Source organism: Thunnus albacares, chromosome 1, assembly GCF_914725855.1.
Source record: "Thunnus albacares chromosome 1, fThuAlb1.1, whole genome shotgun sequence".
Lineage (NCBI taxonomy): Eukaryota > Metazoa > Chordata > Actinopteri > Scombriformes > Scombridae > Thunnus > Thunnus albacares.
In genome coordinates this window covers 9,671,609-9,692,973 of record NC_058106.1, presented here as the reverse complement: position 1 = coordinate 9,692,973, position 21,365 = coordinate 9,671,609, and the positions used below count along the sequence as shown (strand labels likewise).

The 21,365-nt window shown below is 39.7% G+C and overlaps 2 protein-coding genes across 4 annotated transcripts in view; one reads left to right on the top strand and one right to left on the bottom strand.

Moving 5' to 3' along the window:
* LOC122995832 (insulin-like growth factor 1 receptor) overlaps positions 1-4,255 on the bottom strand; it is a 56,594-nt gene extending 52,339 nt beyond the window's left edge. Inside the window, exons 1-2 of one of the 2 annotated variants that reach the window (XM_044371318.1) lie at positions 4,015-4,255; positions 3,155-3,273 (exon numbers count right to left, since the gene is read on the bottom strand). In XM_044371318.1, the coding sequence (XP_044227253.1) occupies positions 3,155-3,245 (91 nt within the window). In that variant the 5' untranslated portion in view covers positions 3,246-3,273; positions 4,015-4,255. Of the gene's footprint in view, positions 1-3,154 lie in introns of both variants that reach the window. The other variant, XM_044371244.1, reaches the window with a different exon arrangement.
* Positions 4,256-9,440: 5,185 nt separating this feature from the next.
* ap3s2 (adaptor related protein complex 3 subunit sigma 2) lies at positions 9,441-21,331 on the top strand. Of its 2 annotated transcripts, none has more exons than XM_044371725.1 (6): positions 9,441-9,503; positions 13,050-13,141; positions 15,263-15,374; positions 16,529-16,600; positions 19,039-19,146; positions 20,534-21,331. In XM_044371725.1, exons 2-6 carry the CDS (start codon positions 13,059-13,061, stop codon positions 20,657-20,659), a joined length of 501 nt encoding a protein of 166 aa, XP_044227660.1. In that variant the 5' UTR covers positions 9,441-9,503; positions 13,050-13,058; the 3' UTR covers positions 20,660-21,331. The 2 variants fall into 2 exon arrangements, with proteins under 2 accessions (XP_044227660.1, XP_044227579.1); XM_044371644.1 differs by lacking the exon at positions 9,441-9,503 and adding an exon at positions 11,950-12,153.
* Positions 21,332-21,365: the final 34 nt, after the last annotated feature.

Below are 21,365 nucleotides of genomic sequence, written 5' to 3'. Positions count from 1 at the left end.
CTTGGGACATCAATGCCAAAGCACAGTGACGCTGTGGCTCGCGGTGTACCAGTGTCCTGCTAAAATACGTTTCATTTGTATTGCCTTTCTTTGCATTTGGCATTTTAATTGGGGATAATTTGGTTCTCACATAAAATAGAGGGTTGAGAGCAGTAGGCTTTTCAAACTGAAGCTGCCGAGAGTTTAGGTCTTCTCGAGAGACGACATGAGAGCCTTTGGTGTGCCATTATAAAATGCCTTTGGTGTGATTTAAGGCCAGCAGTGTGCTGGTATGGCGGTTATGTCTTTCTCTGTAATCTACTTGTCAGTGCACACTGTCAGCAGCCCTCAGTGAGCTGCATACCTGTTAATACAATCCCAACACCCGGGCCTGTAAAAAGACACACTGCCTAGTGATGTTACATCACCACAGCCTCAACGCTTCACCCTCAGTGGCCTCACTGCAGTGCCAGCATGGCCATCTTTCATGGGAACTGCTCCTAATCAAGCCTGTGAAAATACTAAAGAAAGTTTCTGATCAAAATGTACACCCGGCTAAGTGAAAAATACCAATGGCAGGTGTAGGAGCTTAATAACTCCCCCTCTCTTTCCTCTCATACCGACACATTTTAAACAGCTGAGTACACAAGCCTATCTCCGCAGGCTTTGATGAGCCTCCAGATCACATATTTACTTTTGATAACCTTTTCCCAGCTGGCTGCAATACCCAGACTGTCCGCAGACAATCAGCGGAAATCCACTAGAAGCCCATTAAGAGAAGAAATAGGAAGCAATACGCCCTCTTAGCTGGCACTTCATTCACTGCCAATAGACTGCAGCAAGTCTGTTTACTCCTCATTTCCATCCCGTTAGTGACAGACCGCCCGAGGGGGAACGTATTCATAAATACTTTTCCACATGAGAGACAAGGTGAGAAGAAATGCGCTGGGAAGCTTTAGCAAAAGATCGCTCTTGACAGATAAAACTTGTTTGGTTCATCTGAAAAGCTGTGTCTGCAGGAACAGAGCTGAACCTGGTTAACCCAAACCAGCCAGCTGCCCTTAAGCCTCAACTGATACAGCAGACCAGCAGGAATGTTCAGAGTTTAGCCACACAAGGAACCTTTAGACAGCTCCACACCGGAGTGAGAATGAATGTAGGATTTCGATGGGAGAACCTCTCTGCAGCTCCCAGGTTTGTCCTGTGACCACTGGGGCTAACAGTAAACCCCATAACACACAGTTCACAAGCTCCTCACTCTTTCCAATCAACAGAACTTGGTCTGTTTTGCTTGCGAATGTACTTTGGCTTGTTCTATTTAAAACCCAGACCCTGGATCAACCCCCTGACCCACCCCTCCCCAACATGTCATGATGAATGGGATGAATCGGGAAGCCCAGTTTACAGAGTAGCTGGAAACATGGAAAATTTTCAGATGGAAACACATATAAAGATTTTTTAAATAAATACAAAAGCTTAAAATTCATTAAACGTGAAGGTTTACAAGCTGACAGAGCATATGAGCTTGATTAGGCCACCGTAGTTTGTCACTAAAAAGTCCTAATCCTTGCACTGATCCATCTGTGTGGTACCAATTAGTGCCTCTCAAAATTATCTCAAAGTTTCAAATGAGTATTAGTTCACTTCAGGAAAAACATTGGACTGTAATCTATAACCTCAGCCCTTCTGTGATTCCCATCATTTGCCTGATGGGAGGATGTTGTTGCGCCTGATCAACACAGCTGCAGCAGTCTGGCATTCATGAAACTATTTCCAAGTTCAAGGTATCCCCAGGTTTGTTTTACAAAGGAGAATAAATGACTATGTCCTGCCAGAAAAGTGCACAGTGACCCCTGTAGACAAATAGCGTTTGTTGCTGTGGTTTCAGTCAGTATTAAGGGAGTTTTGTTCAAATGGATGGCTTTTTTGGGGAGAATATCTACATACAAAAGAAGACGTAAAGTTGACAGTGGTGGTTGTGATTATTTCCCTCGGTTTAGATCTGTTCTCTCACCAAAAATCATGGAAAGTTAACACGAATATGATGGCAAAGCTCTTCCACGGTTTTAAATTAAGTCAAGACCTTTATCTACAATAACATTGCTCCCTTTCTGGTGTTTACATGTTTTTATGTTGCACTTTCAAGATCCCAATTGGACTAGACTGTAAAACCATCAGAGCAGCAGTAATCGAGGGATTCCACAAGTTTTTCTGACTACTTTTGACTCCTTCGGATGTTTAAAAAAAAACAGCCCTGTAACCCACAACCATGAAAAACTAAATATTGTGCGCATGTCTGTGTGTGCTTGTTCATTTTACGGCTCTATGATAGAATACACAGGGTGTTATTTGTCAAGGCTTAGTACAAGCAGGTCCAGTGACAACTGACGTGTTTGCCCACCGTTCGCAGTAGTGTTTCTCACTTCAATATGAAATTAATACATGATATTTTTGAATGCAGAGGCAGACAAGCCCAACTAAACTCAATTAGCTACATTTTAATTACCCAATTCCTAACTCTGTTTGAGTTTTTCTCTTGAGATTACAGATACCTCCCACATTTTGTTGATTCTGATTCACCACACTGTGACTCAGAGTTGACAGTGAGGTTTGTATATATAGCATGACTGACTTTCTCCACTGGCTGAGTCATAGTAATGTATTTACCAACAAACTTAAATTAAGTCTTTCTTCTTTATAGTGGAGTTTAAAACTGACTTTTAAAACACACCTTCTACAATCTATCACAGTATTCACCAAAACCATGTAAACTACACTTATTTGCACTACTGACACATTGTATATTAAGTACTTTTCCCACTGAGGTAAAATAATATTTATATCAGAGTATTATACTGTACAATAATACAGCTTTCATGAAGTAGGTTTAATGTAAACAGAAAAAGGAGTCCCCAAAGCCACATGCAGAACAGCAGTGTGATGACATTTTTCTTACCTAATAATAAACTGCAAATTCAAGCACTCATATTTTCGAAATGTAAAGATGTAACATGTTAAATAACAAGAAAACAATGTCTCTATTTACATAGTGTTGTACGATACAGAATATATGCAGTGTATTTAGTTTTCATCATAAGGAAAGCTACCGTTACTTCCTCAGTTTAGATAGTATTTGAGCATGTAATAAACAGCAGTGTGGAGTAGCAGTACTTACTCTCTGCGGTGGCGGGCCGGAGGCAGGACGACAGACCCAGCATCACACACCAAAACAAGGTCAAGCGGTTCCTTTCCATTCGAGACCTCATTCCTGGAGAAGTAAATCCCCCCCAAATCCTGTAAATAAATATGTTGAGGGGAGGAAACGTCGGCATAAACTGGTCAGAATGATTAAAAGGCTTTTTTAATCTCCAGCCAGCACCTTTTAGCTGTTAGCCGGCTAATGGAGCTAATAGCTACTACAAACAGGCTAGCAGGACAGTCCAACCGTGCTCCAAAAATCACCGATTTATTCCCCTGGCCAGAAAATATGTATTCATATTTCTGTTTATTCCCGCCAAACAAAAACAACACCACGTTGATGTGTATAATGAAACCAATGCGGCTAAACTAGCGGTGGGGGATTCCTCTGTAATCCGCATCTTCACTCTCCATATCTGGAGGAAAAAACGTTCAACGTCCCGCTGCTGGAGTATCCTCAGGAGGCAGGAAAAAAAGAGTCAAACCCCACTACAGTTGGGATGGAAAGAGAGGGTCTTGGGTGTACAATAACATATTAAAAGGGTACACAACCCCCTTGAGTGAAGGACACGATGTTTTGTTTCGAAATATCCAGGATAAAATCTGGTTTTCAGACCGCAGCCTCCTTCTCCTCCTCCTCCTCCTCCTCAGCCGCTCATCATGCACTCACACGCCGCGTTGTTGTTGTGGCTGCAATTCATCTTCATACCAACGGAAAATGGAGTATTTGACCTTAATGCTCCGGGCCAGTTCAAGTCATCTGGTTATCTAACGCGCTCCGTCGATAGATAGCTGAACAGGTAGCGTCGTTAGACAGATTAATGTACAGGTACATACCGTACACAGTCTCTCCTTCGGTCGGTCTGCAGTCTGCCGTGTCCGCTGTAAACACGCCGCCGTGCGCAGAGATCGTCTCCGTTTCAACAGATGAATCACTCTAGCTTGTTTTTGCCCCGCCTTCCAGTGTATGAAAGTGGGCGTGGCTCCTGCTGCAGTTCAGCCACAATATGAGAGCAGTTACCATAGTGACCGGTCTGGTACTCATCACAAGAAGGTCAGTTTTTATCTCTGCGTGTTAACAGTATCGTGGACAGAATAAATAGTAAACATCTACGACACGGACACCACATCTCATTAATCTACCATATTTGCGCCGGTGGAAGAACTACTGATATCTTTTACTTAAGTAAAAGTAGCAATCGTACATACCACGGCACAAAAATACAAAAATACTTCACTACAAATAAAAGTCCTGCATTAAAATACTACTTAAGTAAATGTATAAAAGTATCAGCAAAATTTACTTAAAGTATTAAGAGTAAAAGTACTCATTATGAAAAATATACAAAATGTAAAATGTACTCACCACTCTTGGACTTTGTCATATTTGCTTGTCTTAAAACATTGAATCAAAGAGGATTTAATGCAGATTTTGTGACACTAATCAACAGAAAAAGAGCCCTTTAATGTCAAGGTGAAAACAGATCTCTACACAGTGATCTAAATGAATTACAAATCAAAAAAATAATCTGTTTTACATGTAAAATATTGAACTGAAAAGTATCTAGTAACTATAGCTGTAAGGCAAATGTAGAAGAGTAAAACGTAGAATATTACCCTGTGAAATGTAGTGGAGTGGAAGTATAAAGTAGCATAAAATGGAAATACTCAAGTAAAGTAAAAGTACTTCAAAGCTGTACTGAAGCACAGTACTTGAGTAAATGTACTTAGTTACTTTCCACCACGGCATATTTGCGACAGAGGACCACGTCACTATGCCATCTTTCCTTCTCTATACACACCAGTAACTGGAGCAAGGGTTATTAGATACACTGTCACTGATCCACCAGTAGCCTATAAACAAACTGATTCCCAGTTTGATGAAGCATTCATTTGTGCTCTTCCTCGCTGAGGTACCCATCGTCACTATAAACGATCACAAATTTTGACAGAGTGAGACCTCAGCGCTTCTTCTCCTCTCTGGTCACCGCCGTAGAGACTCCGTTTACGACGCGGTGCGAAGGAAATCCGGGATGCTGATCCAGGATCAGGGTTGTTTTGCTGCTCACAAATACTCAGCAGAGGGCTGCCTATACAAAGATCGTGTCTGTCTGTCTGCACCACCTAGAATTACAGTCTCAATCAATCTGCGTAGTTTCAAGTGTGTCTTTATATGTGCACAGTGTACAGGCTCATCATTCATACAAGTACGAATATCACTTGTGCCTTTATACATCATTACCTACATTAACGAACCCATGGGTCCACATTATGTCTGGCCTAGTGTTTTGTGGGCATGTGGCCATAGTTTTCACATTGTGTATGTGTGTGTGTTTATATAATAATCTGTAATAGAATTCATGTAATACTTTTGTTTCTAAGCTCTGTGCCTTGTAATATTACAGTATATCTTAAATAAAAAGACACAAATTTAAGACTCATTTAAAAAATTGGCTACTAAAATAAAAACCCTGCAGAGACATGGAATCTGTTAGGATGGTTATTCCATAATAAATATGGAAAATTTTGAAAATTAGCCCCTCAAATACATCTCATCAGCTCTGAGCTCTGTATTCCTGCAACAACATTAAAGGGGCCGTAAGCGATAACTTGGCTAACTTCCTGTCTGTTCTTGCAGGTAGCACTCCCCTCCCTCTTCCCCACATCACCACATGAACGTGTAGCGGTCTTCGCCACAGCACCTTACAATATTAGGCACAGCAGCGATGGAGAGCAGTGGTTCATCTACCTCAAACCAGTAAGTACAATAATATATCCGTATAGCTACTGCAGAGTAAAATATAGCTTACACTGATATAAAGCAGGTCCTGCATGACTCCTGTCTCTTTTTTTCCGGGCAGCTTTCTTTTCTTCTTTCTTTTCTTCAGCCATCTTAAAGTAATAATCGCAAAGATTTTCACTAAATAAATGTTGTTAAGTCACTATCTATCGCCAAATGAGGTAACACAATGGTGATTGACCCTATGGTCCACTGATGAAAGCCCTTGCATTTGCAGTATTATGATTATTATGAACTGGGTGTCGGTGGCGACATTCCTGGGAAAAATTCAAAAGCAGTGACGCGTTTTCCATCACCCAGCAGTGGTTGGTCCGCCAAAGACGGGGCCTTTCTCTGTCTGTGTGAAGTGGTGTACCGTTTTTTGGGTCTCTGCTAGTGTGACATCACAGAGGTGATGCTGTTTGGATCTCTGGGAGTGAGGTTGAGTGAGGTCCAAAAACACCCCTGCAATTACCGCTTATCTCTATAGGTGCCGCTAATGAGAACAAAATGGAAATCAAGATTGTTACTTTCATTCACTTTGTGTATTTGGTTGTGTAAGCCATTCCTGTTAGCGCTGGAATCAATAGGTTAACCTGTTCCGCCACTGAAATTCTGCTGCCTGCCCATGAACGCACAGAGAGAACCGCCTCTTTGTGGAGTTCTCTCTCCTGATTGAATAAAGTGGGAACAGGATACCAGAAAATGTATTTTCTGTTCACTGGAGAGCAGAGGGACTGGGTGACCCATGTTACCGACCAAACACACTATATCAGTGATGGCTGTCGAATGTAAAGCTTTCTAACACTTATGTTAACCAAAAAATATTGCTTACAGTAAATTTTGGGTTTCCTCTGAATGTACACTGAAATGCTGCCATCTTGAGGAAATAGGAACCAACTGCAGACTTTTAATGTACAGTTAAATAAAATACAAGGTGGACTTTTTGTCCACATTTCTTTGCATTATAATGATCTGATGGGTGGTCCCAGTAGGTATATGGACCCTTTAACCCTGAAAGTGTCAATGCTGTGTTCTACCTATAGAGCTAAACAGGCTTTCACACCTTTAATCTTGGCGTTGCTGTTGCCTTTCTCTACCTGTTGAGCTCCAGAAAGTCACATCATTAAAAGGGAGAAAATAGTAATATTGTATAATTGTGAGCCAAATATACAGGAACACAGAACAGTTCAAGTTGTGCCCTTCTAAATGTGTATGGATACAAAAACAACTCATCACATCTGTCTTTTCATCACACTGTCTTTTAATTTGTTTGAGGAGGTGCAGTTGCACAGGTGCAGTTGAAGTGAACTGTTGATGTCTGAGGCCAAGGCGGAGGAAGCTGAGGGCCAGCAGCTTGTGATGCTGTGAGAGAAGCAGACAGTAAACAAAACCATCCATAGAAGAGCCCCTGACAGTTTTGACTATCCCTGTAATTACAGGCCGCTTTCATCACAGAGCAGAGCAGAGCACAGAGGCATTATTTGAACGCCACACATTACCTCAGCTCTGGCAGACAGCACGCAGCATCCGTCGCAATTCAACAATTAGCACTGAGAGAAAAAAAAAAAAAGCACATTAAAAATGAAGTGAATATCAGTGGCCACCCAAGAGTCCAAATACAGTGAGTCACCCTCTAACAAGTGCTCACTGTACCAACATGACCCGCTTGTGCCAGAGAATGTTGTGCCTGTCTACATGCATTTGTTAAGTCCCTATTAAAGTCCCCATGAAGGCAGCCGGCGGGCCCACCTACCTCGACTGTCCCGGTGGAATCCATTCTCACACTGCACTCATGTGGAAATAAGCCTGTTTACCACCAACGGGTCACACATGCTAATGAGCGTCTATTTGTTTTCCACTGTGCTCATGTAGGAGGAAGGGAATTTAGGGGGGAAATAATAGATGATACACAGGCAACAACCCGGGTGGCTTTGCAGCACTAATGATGGAAAACGTAGGACAGAGAATTAATGGATATGAAATCAGAACAGGAAATGCGGATTAACATTTTGATATTGCTGAGGATGATCAAACAGAAACACAGAATGTCGTCTGATCTGGATTGAAAGTATTGGTGCAGTTGTTGGGCAAGGACCCTCAGGTAGATTTACAACAGATCCCCATAAGGTTTGTCTGATGGACCTCCATCAGAGAGATAAGGTGTGATAGAATTAGATACGTGTCTAGACCATAGGTTCTAGAAATAATCAGCTTATAATGTACATAAGTCATCAGAAAAGTCTTTTTGTATGTTTCCCCTTTGTGCAAACAAACAAACAAACACACATACACACACTACAGCATACACTATATTGTCTCAACATTGGGCACAACCATGAAAAAGTGCTAAATCCCCTTTAACTTTTCTTTCTCCAGTGAAGTTAATCAGATGGTCTCCCTTACTCGAGGTTCCCTTGAGTAAGGTACTCTGAAGTACGGGTGTGAATGTGTGGAGCAGGACTCCGATGACAAACACAAGCATGATACAATATGTGGACCCCAGGAAGAGTAGCTGTTGCCTGGTGTGATTGCTATTGGGGATCCCAATAAACTAGTAAACTAAACTAAACAAGCAAATAGTTTGAAGCCAATCGCGGCCCAATTTGCAACTTACAAAAGTGTGATGTGGAAACTTGAAGCCTGTAGTGCACATACACAGAATGGACCGTTCAGTGACATCTTCTGTATGTTTGAAATGAAAAATATTTACATATTCATAAATTCAGAATATTTCAATGAGGGAGAAAGAGTAGATGTAATTTTAAGAATTTTTAACAAGTTGAAAAACAACTGAACTATTTTGTGGAAAAACCATATCAGACACAAATTATCATTCAAAGTATTACAGCATTTTTTATATATCTTAAAATCTACAAAAGTGTTAGAGAGACCTGGAGTGGATTTTTTTTTTTTTGTATATGTTAAAGAAAATTCTGACCGTAACCTGAATGCATTATCTACTGATAAGACACCAACCTTTTATTTTTGCAAGTATGTCCAGCAACCTGTTAGTTGGTGTTTGGGAACATTCTATATAAGACCAAGACAACCCACTGCTAAGACGTGGCTTAGACTTTACGATGACAGAAGTCATTAGCCAAAGATGCTTGAAAGATTTTATTTGATGTTTTTGTTTCACAAGGCAGATGTTGCTGATTCTCATCTTTTCTGTGTGGTGTTTGAGTGGATTGAATCCTACAGTCCAAAGACCTGCAGGTTAGGTCGACTGAGGAATCTAACTTGCTTGTAGATAAAAAAGAGAGAGAGCATTAAACTGTTTCCCTGTGTGGTTTCCCCTGCCTCTTGCCAATTCATGCAAGCACTGGCTCCAGATCCCTCGTGACCCCAATAACCCTGATTAGAAAATAGAGGATGAATACATTCTGATTTCATGAATAATAATATTAAACTGACAGTATTTTGATTGTTAATTCACTAATTATATTACTCTAATCAGTTATTTTTGGAACAGGAACAGTCTGAGATGAGCCATAACAGAATTCACTGGCGGTAACAGAGATATTTACAGAGCAATATTACACAGGTAAGAAAAGATTTGCACCTTTATTCGCATACAGGGGCTGTCCAAAAACAGTTCCTTACAACACAATCATTTTGAAGTGAACAGGCTTACCAGTTTGGTCAAGATCATGATATTTGTTTTTGTGGAGACTGTCAGCCATTGACTGTTAACCATTTCTGAGGCTGTATTTCGTAGTCTGGTCAAGAAGAAATTTCTTTAAGAGTTTTAGTGAAGCTCTACTCTAAATACAATTTTCCTGTTTTCAGGATGTGTATATTGATTGATTTTTTTTATACATTTTGCGGCTACTTTACATAATGTTAGTTTTAAACCGACTCTCCACCAATTCAAGCAGAAACAAAGAAAAGTAAAGCTGGTGTGACATCATCGCTTTGAGAGGTCAACGCAGTGTGAGGCAACTTACAAAGGTACAAAGGGTCCAGTAATTGCATGGTGCCTCAGTTGCTGGTGCATTACTCACAAAGGCTGCAAATTATGTAATGTTGCAGGGGAAAAGTTTCAGCTTTTGTGATGACACATGGGTAAGACAGAAAAAGAGAAGAAAGTGTAAACCCTCACCAATGTTAACTAAGGTCACTTTGTGGGATATTGGTTTAACAACACTACACATTTCCAACAAAAACTATAATTATGAGCTTCACTAAACTGCTGTACTGCAGGGCTCCTGTATTATATTGTGTGGTGTCTGAAGAATAGAACGTGTCATGTCAATGTGTTTTGAGAATGAGCTGACATACGAAGAACAATTGTACTAATGTTCAGGGGAAGCAAGGAAACAATCTTTTAGTTTTTAGATGTGTTCCGTAATGATTATTTGGTTGAATTAAAAGCCTTAATATGTGCTGTAAATTCAATTACAGTTTTCCAGCTATATTCTTTCACATTCACAACATTTTTTCTTTGAGTTTATATAGTCTTTTAGAGTGTTTCTGACATGCAATGCATAATCAGAATCAGAATCAGAATAATCTTTATTGTGTCCATTGTGTTTATATATGTCCAAGTACGTTTACACATAAAAGAATTTGACACTTGTTCAGTGTACTTAAACAGAATAACAACAAGAAAGACAATATACAGATGAAACCATTTCTGTGAACTGTAAACAGGATACAAATAATAATACATAAAGCTAGAATATGTGCATTTTCTGAAGAAAATGCGTGTGAGAGGTTGAAGCTGTTAGTTGCTGCTACCAGCTGCTACAGCTGCAAGCTGCTGCTCCAGCAGCCATTTTAAAATCTTTTAGCGCCACCTACAGGTGGAATTGTATTAAATGCTACAGACTTGTTTAGCATCCCCATCTGTACAACTTTGCTGAGTTTGGTTACCATGGAATTTTACATTAAAGAGATGTGGCAGTTAATAAGTAGTATGGTGGTATTTCACTAATGACCACAAGGTGGGGCTATTGGTGCCATGATTCAATATCTCGTGCACATTCTCATGGAGAACTTGTGTACCAAGTACAGTTTTATTAATGACAACAGAATTGCAAAAATATCATGTTAAAATGTTACTTTAGTGCTCCCTTGGGGTAGAATTATACGAAATGTTACACCCTTGTGCAATATGACTGTGTGTACAACATTCCCAAATTTGGTTGCAATCCAATTTAGTATTGAAGAGTTATGGCCATCAAGCCACGTTTTCAAAAGTTTGGTAACCAATTACAGACAAATGGTAAGTGATATTCAAAAACAAACTCATAAGTGTTGTTCGGGGTCATCTAAATATGGTATGTTCCAAGTTTGGTGATGATTAAATGAAATATGTACCAAAAGAAAGCAAAAAATATGTTTACCAAAAAATCCAAAATTTTTCCAGGTGCGAATGAGCATGGCCTATATCAGTATAAGCTCATCCAAGGATCACACTGTGAAAATATTGTTTTGATACGCCTCATGGTTCATGAGTTATTAACCAAAACATAAAAAACACATAATAACTGTCCACGTGGCGGCGCTATAGGTATCGTGTTTTAATATGTTAAGCATTTCCGCATGGGACACCTGTCCATGGAGTATGAATACTTTAGCACTTTTAGTTTTTGAGATATCAACTTTCAAACATTCCTCTAGACTTTCCATATAAATTTTAATATTTGAAATTAATGAGTAATTACATAAATGTAATTATATTTAAAAAGTATAAAACTTATATTAAAAAAGAATGATAGCAGTATTGTTCTGAAAAAGCTGAACGTTTTGATATTTGAATGGTTTCTGTAGCTGAAAGTATGCAGAAGTAGTTAGCGACCAGCTGCTGTGCAGCTCTCACACAATTATAAATAATAAATAATAATGTGCTACAACAGAGAGAGAATATCCGCATTTTATTCGATATTTTGATGAAGAACCAATAAAACTCATGTTTCAGTATTTCACCCGGAACGAATGATGTGATGGTGTTCGTTGGCGGTCGACTGTTGAATGTGGAGACGCAACCGGATGTACCTTATTAAGTCGTCCGGTCAGCTGAGAGGCCGTTCAGTACGATAGCTAATGTCATCTAAATAGTAAAAATAATAACATTTGAACAGTTATTTCTTATTGTGCTTTGAGAACGCGAAAGAGTAGAGATGATTAAAGCCATCTTGATATTTAACAACCACGGGAAACCGCGGCTGATCCGATTCTATCAGTATTTTGTGAGTATTTTGGGGATTGTTGTTCAAAACATTAGCGCTTTGGTAAACGGTGATATGTGACGAGCAGTCAGTGTTTGATTCGTTTTTATCAGTTTTCAAACAAATACTTTCAAACCTATGACCGGTGGGTGTTGTGGAGATTGTTTGACAATAACACAAGTTACAACTCTTGTTAGAAGTCACAGTTGGTAGCTTTATCTTATGCTAGCATGCAGCTAAATGAACCGACATCTGTTAGTTTCAGTTCCCCTCCTGTTGAAGCAAACATCATGTTGATGACATATTTTAAGGATGTATTAAAACGAGCATTATTAAACGGATAGAATTCGGCTGAAGACGTGATTTCGCACAGAGGAATCAGTTTCATCTAATAAATAATTATTTATTTTCCAATAAAAATTCGTTTTTTCTGTCATACTTTCTTTGGGGTAACAAGGATCTAATGATACACTTACTGTTTTATCAGCTAACCAGTTAAAAATCACATGGGACTACAAGTAATAGTAGTAGGAGTAATAATAATAATAACTATTGATACAGCACTTTTCAGAATCAAGTTACAGAGTGCTTTACAAAGACATGAAACCGAGAGAAATTACCAGATAAATAATAAATAAAAGTAGAAGTGACAAAGTGATAATAACAAGTGAGACATGAACTACTAAAACACTGAGTAAAAACAAAAGAATAATGGATTCAAGATAAAGCAGCTCTGAAAAAAATGTGTTTTTAAGAGAGATTTAAAAGAGAAAACAGAGCTAGTCTGCCTGATCTCTGGCAGGTTGTTCATACAGGTAACCAGTGTAGACATGCTACACTGGTTACCTGTAGGGTAGATTTAAAAACCAGACTGAACGGTCATCACTTAGTAGTCTGTGTACCATGTTTTCTTGCAGGCGGAGGACATGCAGCAGCAGATCATTCGGGAGACTTTTCACTTGGTGTCGAAGAGAGATGACAACGTCTGCAACTTCTTGGAGGGTGGAAGGCAAGTAGTGCTGTTTGTTTTGACACATTTGAAGAACTAAGAGTGTATCTGCGCATGCACATGCAAAAGGACTTGCAGATGTGTTTGTCAGTGGTGAGCAAGGTGCCACTGTATCAACTGCATCAACTGAACTGGGTTGGTTTATTATGTGACAGCTAAACATGAGTTTTTCATGTATTGAAGACTGTATGGCAGACCTCTCATTTCAATTATGATGTGTTATTACATGTTGACAACATTTTAGAAAAGACAAACAAAAGAACAAAAGACTGACACTATGAACCCTGGGCCATGTTTGTGGGATTTTGCTGTTCGATTTGATGTCACCTGACAGATGAAGATGAGCCAGCAGCTGACCGCAGATGCAGTAGCACGACTTTAACCATTAGATGGAGGCAAATCCACAAAAGAGTACTTGGTCTTGGTCACTGTTTTTTCTTTTCTCAATCAAGTCATTTTCATACATAGACCAAACTGATAGCATGTATTTATTTCATTGACCATGCTGACCTGTCACCTTTGTTAACTCTTCACACACAGCATAAAGCTAAACCCAGTGTAGGAAATGTAAAAAAAAACAACATATTTTGGGGGGCAACTTTTGCCCCCACTGTCTAAAAAAATTGGGGCATTTACAACATTTTGGGGGCACTTTTAAAAAAAATAGCAATTAGTGCATAAAGTTGCTGTTTTTAATGTGAAATGAGCCCAGATTAACATGCAGACAGTAAACACCACCTTGTGTAACCACAACCACCTCAGTAAACACTGTCTTATTCACAATAATTGTCTACATTTTCTAACTTCAATAATAAGCATATGAAAAGCAAAACAATGCAGGCCTGTTCCCTTTCAACAACTAAGAGCCTTCAGTATAAACCACTAGATGATAGTATAAGATAATGATCATCAGGTCATGACAATATTTAATGGCTTTGATCTAATTAAATCTCCTGAAAGTTCTGGTTGGGGGGGGATAATGTCATATTCAGATCTCCTACAAGTCAAAACTAGTCTAACTTCGATGGCTTCATCATTGTGGGTTTGATGCTTTGCATGTCACATCCTCAGGTGTTTCACACAGTAACAGACTAGTAGCTACAAGTACTGTCAAAAGAGCCAAAATGAAATTATTTATTGATGCAGTTCTGGAAATAACTTTAGTTGAAATTCCTAGCATGCTTTATTTCATCTCCAAATGTAGCCCTGATGACGTTTTGACCATGGATGAAATAACATTATAGACTCAACTATCCAGCACTGCATCATTGGTTAGTAGACTGGAAACATGTTCTAGATTTGAGACTAAAAAGCTTCACTTCACTTGATGCACTGAGCTCAGTAACGTTAGTCAACAGCACCGATCAACCCTCCAGTTGGAAGGGAAAGAAACCACATGTAGGCTGTAACATTAACGCTACCTAGCCAACATGCTAACACTAATGTTAGCTAAAATGTTAGATCAAACACATTTTAAAGTCTCTAGCATTAATGTTACTTACCACAAGCGTAACAGTGATGCTTGCTTGTTTGGTGAAGATGAGCTGAATACTTTTTAACCTGTTTGTTTCCTTTAACAAAGTGGTGATTAGCTTGTGGCTGTCCAGGCTATGTTTGGGTGGATGAGCTCTGCATGCTTTACAGAAGAGGAGAGTCATCTTATTCACCTCTTCAACATCAAGCTGGTCTATTTTCCATTTTTCAGTTGTAGAAGCAGCAACTTTCTTTGCCGTCTTATTGGCTAGGGATGGCGTTGGTGATGACTCATGATTTGGGTTGCTTTTTTAATGAGGTAATGGTCCATCACAGCAGCCAACTTCACTGGAGGTGCAGGATTGCATGTTCTCAGCGCTGTTTGTGTGAGTGTGTGTTAGAGATGGAAATGAAATTAATTGAATTAGAATAAAATGATGGCTTAATGTAGGATCAGGGTATCAGTCTAAACTGGAAATATGAAATTATTTTTATTGAAATCTTGGGGGCAATTTTCGCCCCTCAGTCACAGTTTTTAGGGGCATTCTGAGATTTCGTGGGGCATTTTTTGTCCTTGCCCCCCAATTAGTTTACAACACTGGCTACAGCTGAATTTTCTTCTCAAATGGCATTTTTATCTGTTTTCAGTCTCATCGGCGGCTCTGACTACAAGCTGATTTACCGGCACTATGCCACCCTCTACTTTGTCTTCTGTGTGGACTCATCTGAGAGTGAGCTCGGCATTCTGGACTTGATCCAGGTAAGCTGTTAGTTTATGGAATTTGCTCTGTAGAGATACTTACTCTACTTTATTTATTTAATGTGTGGTTTCTGTAGGGGAATCACATCTCCTTTTTCCCATAACACCTTCTGTTTGTTCTCAAAGCTTGAAAAGAAAACACCCCGTCTCTCCTCGCCTTCTCACCAACCTCTACGTTAAAATATGTTTTATCAGAATACTCTATTTCTAAGACAGTCATGCAATGACAGAATGTGAATGAGGAAACTGTTATCACAGATACAGGCTGTACAGGCGGGTTAACTAAATTATCACCAGAACATGCTGACGTGCTTTTTTCTTTCTTTCTTTATCAGTGCAAAAATCCGCCTTCGCATCTTTATTATCCCTGCGGGGAAATGTCAGTGTTCTTAGAGGCATAACTCATCCACATGTACGAGAATCAACGCCCTAAAAAGATAATCAATGTCACTATTACATTGAACTGAACGGACTTACTGACAGGAGAATTATGACATGCAGAATAAAATACACAAGAACACTTACTCAAGGGTAAAAAAGCAAATTCACTGGAAAAGATGTGACTGCATCTGTCTTTGCTTGTCTTACGAGAAGGGGTGCAACAAATCACCAAACAAACATTAACCAACAAAACCAAGAAAAGTGCATCACCAACGTCAGTTACGTCAGCAGCCATGTAGCTAATAAGCTGCTCAGCTGCAGCACATTAAACAGTGTGTAAAAATACCCACAGATGTCACTGAGGACCGGTTAGATGCTGGTTTGGTCGTTGCTCTTCTAAATCCCTGTTAGCGACGCATCTGATGACTCATCACACAGTAACTTGCAGACTAACAATGAACCCAGATCCACTTGTGTGGTCCTACTCTTAATATTGGCATCAATATATTTTAAATCAACTACCATATGTGTAGTTTTTCAGATGTTCTGTGTGTTAGAGTCAGTATGAGGTGTGAAGTTTGGACCACAATCATCTTCACTCACATTCTACAGACTTAAAGGAAATTGTGTCATCCACATCTTAAATGCCAACAGTACAAATCCCTGAAATGAAATCACAATCTCGACTGAAATCATTTTTAGGCTCACTCTTCTCTACATGTAGATGTTTGAGAAATGAGATGTTTGACCGCTTGCATCCTTCTTCATCATAGGTGTTTGTGGAAACGTTGGATAAATGCTTTGAAAACGTCTGTGAACTGGACCTGATATTCCACATGGACAAGGTGAGAGAAAGGTCGTCCTTGTTATAATTATTAATGTTGGGTGGATACTTTAGTTTCTCTGATGAGTGCTGGGAATGACATAATGACATCATAAATGTCTCTGGGGCAGAACGCAACAGCCTTAGTAAATCTGACCCTGTCTCTGTTACTTTCATCCAAAAATCCGTCATCCAAATCCATGTTTGTTAAGTTTAATTTATGTGATGATCGATGGACATGACCCCAAAGTAATGGGCAGGGTAGTTATGTATCTGTGTGTGTGTGTGTGTGCGTGCTTGTGTGTTTCTCTGCTACACAAAGAACTGCTGTTTGTTTTGTGTGTAGTTCCAGTTTTTTTTTTTCCCCTAACGCTGTGTAACAAACTGGCCTCCTGACATACAGGAAGTCATGAGAGAGTAAGTCTGCAGTTTCTTTTCTTGCCATTTTCACCTCAGAGGAGAAAAAACAAACACATGTTCAAGGTTTTTAAAGATGTCTTTCAGATAATGGATTCTAAAGGGAATTTATGTTGGACTATACAGGCTCTTTTTAAAGGGAAGCTGTGTGTTGCTCAAGCCTCCTTTTCTCTCCCAGGAGCTCAGACAGAAGTGTTTGCTGGAGACTAATCAGACACTTCTACGACCATCTTGATTGAATTTTCTCAGCAGGAAATTGACGTCATGTGGTGCAGGGGGGTTTGGCCTGAGGAATGTTCACAGGATGAAACTTGAGGCTGGACAACAACCTTTCAGTCACTTATGCAGGGTTCAGTGGGTAGTTAGTTGTTTTTTAAAAAATAGGCTTAATATCCCCAGTCTATCATAGACATATGCAGATTAATAAATTACAGATTTAGGCTGCGTCACCAGTTTTAATGAGGTTATTGTTTTTATTGCCTCACATCACTTAATGCAGCTATTACCGATACAGTCAAAGCTGTTCTAGGCGTGACTTCTTTTTTTTTTCCCAGTTAATCATCCTCAACCTCACAGTCAAACTGCAACCAAGGACACTCTCATGCTCCCCGAAATATATTCTGCCCACAGGAGTTCCCTAAATTTAAACGTGAAATTGAAAGTGAAAAGTCTAAAAGTGACATTGAAATAGTTTCCTAATGAGCCGTGAGTGAACGGCACGTTCCAGAGAGAGAGCTGGACTCTCTGACATTAGATTATATTCTTTTCTCACCCCATTTGTTTAGTTTACATACATCTTAGCCAAATACATTTAAACTCAGTTTTTCACAGTTCCTGACATTTAATCGTAGTAAACATTATCTGTCTTTGGTCAATTAGGATCACTACTTTTAACTTTTAAGAATGTGAAATGTCAGAATAATATTTCCAGGCAGAACTGGTGTAACTGAGTCACATTTTAGGCTTCCTTGCTTGCACACACTTTTTCAGTTCTGCCCACATATTTTCTATTGGATTGAGGCTTTGTGATGGCCGCTCCAGTACCTTGACTTTGTTGGCCTTAAGCCGTGTTGCCACATTTTGGAAAGTATGCTTGGGCTCATTGCCCATTTGGAAGACCCATTTACGACCAAGCTTTAACTTCCTGGCTGATGTCTTGAGATGTTGCTTCAATATATACACATAATTGTCCTTTCTTATGATGTCATCTGTTTTGTGAAGTGCACCAGTCCCTCCTGCAGCAAAGCAACCCCCACAACATGATGCTGCCACCCCCGCGCTTCACCGTTGGGATGGTGGTGTTTGGCTTCCAAGCAATAATGACCAAACAGTTGAATGTTTGTTTCATCAGACCAGAGGACATTTCTGTGGATGTAAACTCCCGACTCATTGGAATTGTGATATAGTGAATTGCGAAATTGGGAACACAGCTGCTAAAATTTCACACGACCACTAATGACTGTGTGAGCACAATAACACCCTACGTAATCGTGGAATTGTTTTGAGTCATCCTCATTCCTCGAAGGACATCTACAAGGACATCTGTACGGTGCTGTTATGTAGGAGTGTTTTCGTTATGTGTGTGCGTAGGGAGTCTGTGGTTGAGCAAGCGGTAAAATGAGCAATTCTCATTTTAGCGTCAGCCGCTCTTAAACAGAGAACGGAGAAATGTCTGGCTGCTGAGTCTCCTCCCGAAACACTTTTGTAAACATTAAATCTTTGAAGTGGTTAAAAAAAAGGCAGTGTCAATGACTTTAGCGTAAGTGTGTGTAAACTTCTGACTTCAACTGTATAAAGAAACACAGATGAGATAAGTTGCGAAACAAGGCAGTATTAGACTCCACACAGCTTCAAACATATGCGTCTGACTGCTGTTTAGAACAACCAGCAAGTGATGATTCGTCTTCCTTTTTGTTTCTTTTGTTGTTGTTTTTTAAATTTTCAATTTGGCAGCATCTTCTAAATGTTACTGTAAGTCACAGCAGAGACTTGTTGTAGTGACTGTGACTGTTTATTAACCGCTGTGTCGTGCTCTCTCTGCAGGTCCATTATATCTTGCAGGAGGTGGTGATGGGAGGCATGGTGCTGGAGACCAACATGAATGAGATCGTAGCTCAGGTGGAGGTGCAGAACCGCATGGAGAAGTCAGAGGTCAGATTCAAGGGTCTTTACATGTCTTAACCCACAAACTTGAAACAGTGTGGACTTTCCATTAGTATCGAATATTCTCCAATGTGTACCATGAGTTTTTAGAAAGATGAATGTGTTTGTTTTGCGTCTCTGGCAGCCACTTTTTATCATTTACTTTACTTTAAAGCTTGCTTGAGAGGTCATCCATCACATTAAAGGTCACTGACATTCTGAGCCAGGATCCAGACCTCTGAGTCACCACCTACGTTTCAGATTTTTGTCAGTGATACAAGCATATCCTTTGATGGCTGTTCCCCACAGTTTAAGAAGAGACTGACCAATCAGAGTTACTTAGGTGGGGCTAAGGATGGGGCAGCTGTACAAGTTGCACAAGTTGTACAAATTACAGAAATAATAACTCTGCAGCTGCTTCCGTGTCAGCTGAAAACGATGTGGGACAGATATATCACTAGTTTCACAACTGATTTGTTAGGGGTAAACAAAACAAAAGAGTCCCTCGCCACAAGACATGGGCTAACATGAGCTGAATGAATGAAATGAAACAAAACATGTTGTGTAATGACACATAGCCTACTACAACAGCTCACATGGTAAATTTATTATGATGAAAATAATTCCAATCGTTTCTTCTTTACCGGACTCTTGTTTTTTGTTAAGCCACCATCAACAAACTCAACACTTCTGATGTTTTTTATCACATTTAAAGCCAACTATGAAAGGTAACCGCTTTCTTGCTGGTAATTAGATGAGAAAATCAGTACCACTCTCAATATTTTTTTTCATTTTTGGAGAGAGACAGTCCAGCTGTTTCCCCTCGCTTCCACAAGCCAAGCTAACTATCTCCTGTCTGCAGCTGACAAATATAATGAGTTTGCTAATCTTATCAGCTTTTAGCAAAGAAGCAAAGAAGCAGATTTCCCAAAGTGTCAGACTGTTCCTTGGAGGCTGCATCTCCAAATTTCCTGACATGCAATGAAAAGGAAGCCTTTTGTCAACTGTCCCACAACAGATTGTGAAAATGTCAGCAACATGATGTACTATGGGATAGAAGAAGTACATTTCAGATGATTTTTCTTACTGCACAGACAAACTAACCAACAGTAACCTTGAAGGTAGAAAAAATATCAGAAATGTAATGATATGCTGCATAATATTAATCTAATGGTATGCTTTAAAAATAGCTGGCAAAGTATACATGATACTGTATGTAATAAGTGGGTTAAATCATTTTTCTGAAAAGCCCACAGTTATTATCTCCCTGCAGGAGCTTTTTTTCTGTTCCTAAAAACTAATGCCATCACAATAATACATAAGATGCTTTAACTATTTAAGAATTTCACACACTGTGGCTTAAAAGTTGTTTTTCCGTGTCGTTGTGTTTGGGCAGGGAGGTCTGTCGGCGGCCCCCGCTCGCGCTGTCTCCGCCGTGAAGAACATGAACCTGCCCGAGATTCCCCGCAACATCAACATCGGAGACATCAATATCAAAGTGCCGAGCCTCTCCCCATTCTGAACAAGCATCCCAGCTGAGCTCTGCAGGGCTGATGTACTACTGACGGCCTCTTTTCCCTGCAGCTCCCACCCCCCCCCCCCTTCCCCCTTCCCGATTCCTCCACCCAGCTCTGTTGTTAATACAGAGTAACAGTTTTTATATTGTACCACAAAACCACAGCAGCTGTATTCTCCCCTTCATTCCAGTCTGTACGGGAGAGAAGCTGCTGATTGTTTTTGAGTTCTACTGTATACTAGTTACAGGAGACTCCAGTTGAAGGATTTGCACAATAATGTAAAGCTCGATTCTATAAAGCATCAAGTGTGATATTAATATCTATGTATTTTCTGCAATTGTATATTTTCTTTTCTCTTTTTCTTCCTACCAGTTTATTTCCCTACTTTCCAAAAGAAAGATGATCTTTGTTGGCCCAGCGCACATTTTCCTACATATTTCTTCCAGTCCTCTGACGTTCATCACCAGTCCTGCCTACATTTTGAAAACGTTTCCCCTCTGTGTCGAGTGGAGCTTTTAGACAGTTTGCTATAATCATTTGTCTTCTGTGTTGGGCTCCAATTACTCAAACACATATTTATCTCCTGTTCCAAATGTCTGATAATAATCTTCCCTGCACTTGGCTCCTGTCAAAATGTATTTTCCCTTTTCTGTAAAATATAGTGTTTCTGACATCCATGTGATTTGTCAGTGATATCACTTGTCCTCCTGT

Coding starts and splice junctions, on each gene's coding strand:
- ap3s2 (XM_044371644.1), top strand. CDS start 12,085: ATGATTAAAGCCATCTTGATATTTAACAACCACGGGAAACCGCGGCTG. Junction 12,154..13,049: donor TCCGATTCTATCAGTATTTT/GTGAGTATTTTG, acceptor GTTTTCTTGCAG/GCGGAGGACATGCAGCAGCA. Junction 15,375..16,528: donor GCATTCTGGACTTGATCCAG/GTAAGCTGTTAG, acceptor TCTTCATCATAG/GTGTTTGTGGAAACGTTGGA.